Genomic DNA, 3,171 nt, shown 5'->3' with positions numbered 1-3,171 from the left:
AAAATTTAAAATATTTATACTTCATATTTAATTCATATGTCAATAGTAATAAGTTCTACCCTACCCATTAAATATTATCTCATATATTCAATACTAATTACTAAGTTATTGTTAGAGTACTTTCTATTTAGACATGATTTTACTATTGATACTTCTTATCGGCCATATTTTACTATTGATTTTTCTTATCGGCCGAATTAATATCTTTGTTGTACTTTTTTATATTATAATTTCATTTTAAATACTTTATTTGGATGATTGTGGCAATGATGAACTTTTCGGGCAATTTAACATGAGGATTTCAATTGAATATTCATTTTTGTAAAAAGTAGAACCATCTCAACTTATACGCTCAAAACTAAAAATTCATTATATCCAAATCGATTAATCTGAAACCGAACTTAAAAAACCCGACCCAATCCGAATTTATTTTGGATTGGATTTGAATTGTCATTCTTCAATCCGAAATTCGAAATTCTCATATACATCTGAATTGTCCGAACGCCCAACCCTAATTATAATTTTGCAAACAATGAAAGAAATATAAGAAATTAAGAATGGGTGAATAAGCTAAAGTATAAAGTGAAATTTATTGGTGTAAATAAGCTCAGGAAAATTGGGTTAACAATATCAAGATTACTCTCAATAGACTCAGCTACTTGTACAAAACTTTCTGTAAAATCCTATTATTAGAATTTACAGCAAAAAATCATATTAATTAATACTAAAAATAAGTTTATATGAATTTTCTTCTTCTTAATCTCTTAGAAGAAGCTCTAGAGACCAAATACCCAACACCCACCCCAAGGCACATCACCCATAACCCCACATCTAATGCCCACCCAACTCTCTCCGTCTCAGCCTCCTCTTCCGCCGCTTCCGCCGTTTCTCCGCCGTCGGAATTCTTTCCACCTTCACACTCCGAGCAACGACAAGTGGACCCCTCAAGCTCATTTTCAACTTCTCTTTGTTCAGGAATCTCCTCCAGCTTCTGAAAACAGCTCTTCCGCCGTGGTCTCCTCCTCTTCACCGTCATCTCCACCTTCTCAGTTATCACCTCCGCCGCTGAACCGGCGGCGCGTCCTTCCACCGCCACACACACTTCCGCTCCTTTTACGTGTAAATCATCATTTTCGAGCATTGACTTGCAATCAATTCTCCAATTTTCCTCAACTCCATCTTTCCCGAAAATACCCCTTAAAATCTTTACATCAGCCATGTATATTTCAAACCTTACTCCTTCACTCGCTTTAACTCTATCTCTACTTCCATAAATGACCCCCTTTGTCTCAGGTGACACGACCCGGTGGAGCGTAACGAAACCCGGCGCGTCGGATCGGATCTTGGACTCGTTAATCTCCAATGGACTTTCACTTATTCTTGGAAGATAATGCAGTGTTAAACAATCGGGTAAAGCATTTTTGGCAGGTGACGAAAATGATAAATGGAGATAAAAAGCTTTGATTTTCAAACGATCTCTCTCGTTTTGCTGAAATCCTTTACACATTTTTGACCGTCACGATCCACTGAAATTCAATCCTTTATCACTCTGTATGAGAAATAAAAAATGTCTATTTGATATCAATATTTTTGTTGAGGTTGGGGTTTTATCTATATGTGTAGAGATGTAGTGTGAGGGGCTAAAGAGGGGCCGACGTTTGTTTTTGAACGAATCTTGGGGCGGGAGGACTGGAAGCACACGGTTTTGTACAATTTGATAATTTGTCAGAGGGAAAAGGTAAGGACGAGGAAAATGGATTTGGACATAAACAACCACAACATCAACTCGGTATAATCCCACAAGTAGGGTTTGGAGAAAGTAATATGTATGCAGTAGAGGTGTACATGAACCGGATTGGTTCGGTCTTTATCAAAAACAAACCAAACCAACTATATCGGTTTGGATTGATTCGGTTTTGTTAGGTTTTTCGGGTTTTGGATTTTTTTGTTACATGAATATTATTTAAATCTTACTTTGTTAAAATTATAAATAACGCTTTTATAAGTGAATATACGTTTAGTAAATATGGAAAAAAATTATCAAACGTATGATCTATTAAAATATTCTAATGAGAGAATTTTTTTAGTAATACATAATAGTTATTTTCTTAGTCGTCTAACAATAATTTTTCGTTAATTTACGCTTTCAAGGTTAATACATGAGAGAATCCCAAATGTTTTTACATTTTCTAAAGAAAATTCACTATAAAGTCTTAAAAATATAAATAAAATTTATATATTTATATGTCGGTTTGGTTCGGTTTTTTTTACTCAATATCAAATCAAGTCAAACCAAACCTAGTCGGGTTTTTTAATCGATTTGGTTTAGTTTTTCGGTTTGGTGTGATTTTTGGGTTCGGTTTGGACACCCCTAGTATGCAGACCTTACCCCTATCCCGAAGGGCATAGAGGCTGTTTCCAGGAGACCCTCGGCTCAAGAAAGACACAAAGACATCACAAGACGACAAAGTTTGCCGAAAATAAAATAAAGAGAAAAGAAAAGACGACGAATTAGGAAGGCGGATTTGGCCAACAGGGTTTTTGATATGCCGCGTGCTAAGGGCTCTTTTGTTGTTGTTCCTTAATAGTTGCAAGTTCCCGCAAGTTGTTCGCTGTATACGTTGTACTTGGTATGTGGTTTGGGGCAATTTGTTGTGCAAATGTTCGAGCTAAAAATGGAAAAAATCTTGAACTGGGAGCACTTTTTTTAAATGAACTTTACATCGTACAAATCCGAATTAGTCGGGATCCTAACATGAATATCCTATATAAGGTGGAAAACTAAAAAAAAATATTAATAAACCAGTAAGTATACATTAAAAGTAGATATTTCGAATAAATCAAATTTATATAACCCCTCCAACTCTAAAAAAGGTTAAGAGTAATCAGTGGCGAAGACATGATTTTCACTAGAAGGGGTTCAAAAAAGAAAAAAGTTGAAAATTAAAAAAGATTGCAGCTAATTTGAATGGAACAATTTACCTTCACAAAGGTTTTAATCTCCCTTGACCATTAAGTTATGCTTTTGGACTATATCAAAAGGATTCAAAACATAATATATAGAGGTAAAAAACAGATTTTACCTTATATATATAATGTAATTTTTTGGTGAAGGTAGTTCAGGTGAACCTTGCCACCCCGTTAATCCAGCCCCCGGCAGTGATACAATTC

The 3,171-nt window shown here is 35.1% G+C and overlaps 1 protein-coding gene across 1 annotated transcript; it reads right to left on the bottom strand.

The window, feature by feature from the left end:
• Window positions 1-736: 736 nt before the first annotated feature.
• LOC107784851 (uncharacterized) lies at window positions 737-1,507 on the bottom strand. The gene has a single exon (XM_016606035.1). It carries the CDS (start codon window positions 1,505-1,507, stop codon window positions 737-739), a length of 771 nt encoding a protein of 256 aa, XP_016461521.1.
• Between the last annotated feature and the right edge of the window lie 1,664 nt (window positions 1,508-3,171).

This window comes from Nicotiana tabacum, chromosome 1 (genome assembly GCF_000715075.1).
Source record: "Nicotiana tabacum cultivar K326 chromosome 1, ASM71507v2, whole genome shotgun sequence".
NCBI lineage: Eukaryota > Viridiplantae > Streptophyta > Magnoliopsida > Solanales > Solanaceae > Nicotiana > Nicotiana tabacum.
Note: the sequence above shows the minus strand (reverse complement) of the source record. Positions and strands in the feature narration are given on the sequence as shown.

What these genes read in the sequence shown, in the direction of transcription:
- LOC107784851 (XM_016606035.1), bottom strand. Translation starts at nt 1,507, where the DNA reads ATGTGTAAAGGATTTCAGCAAAACGAGAGAGATCGTTTGAAAATCAAA.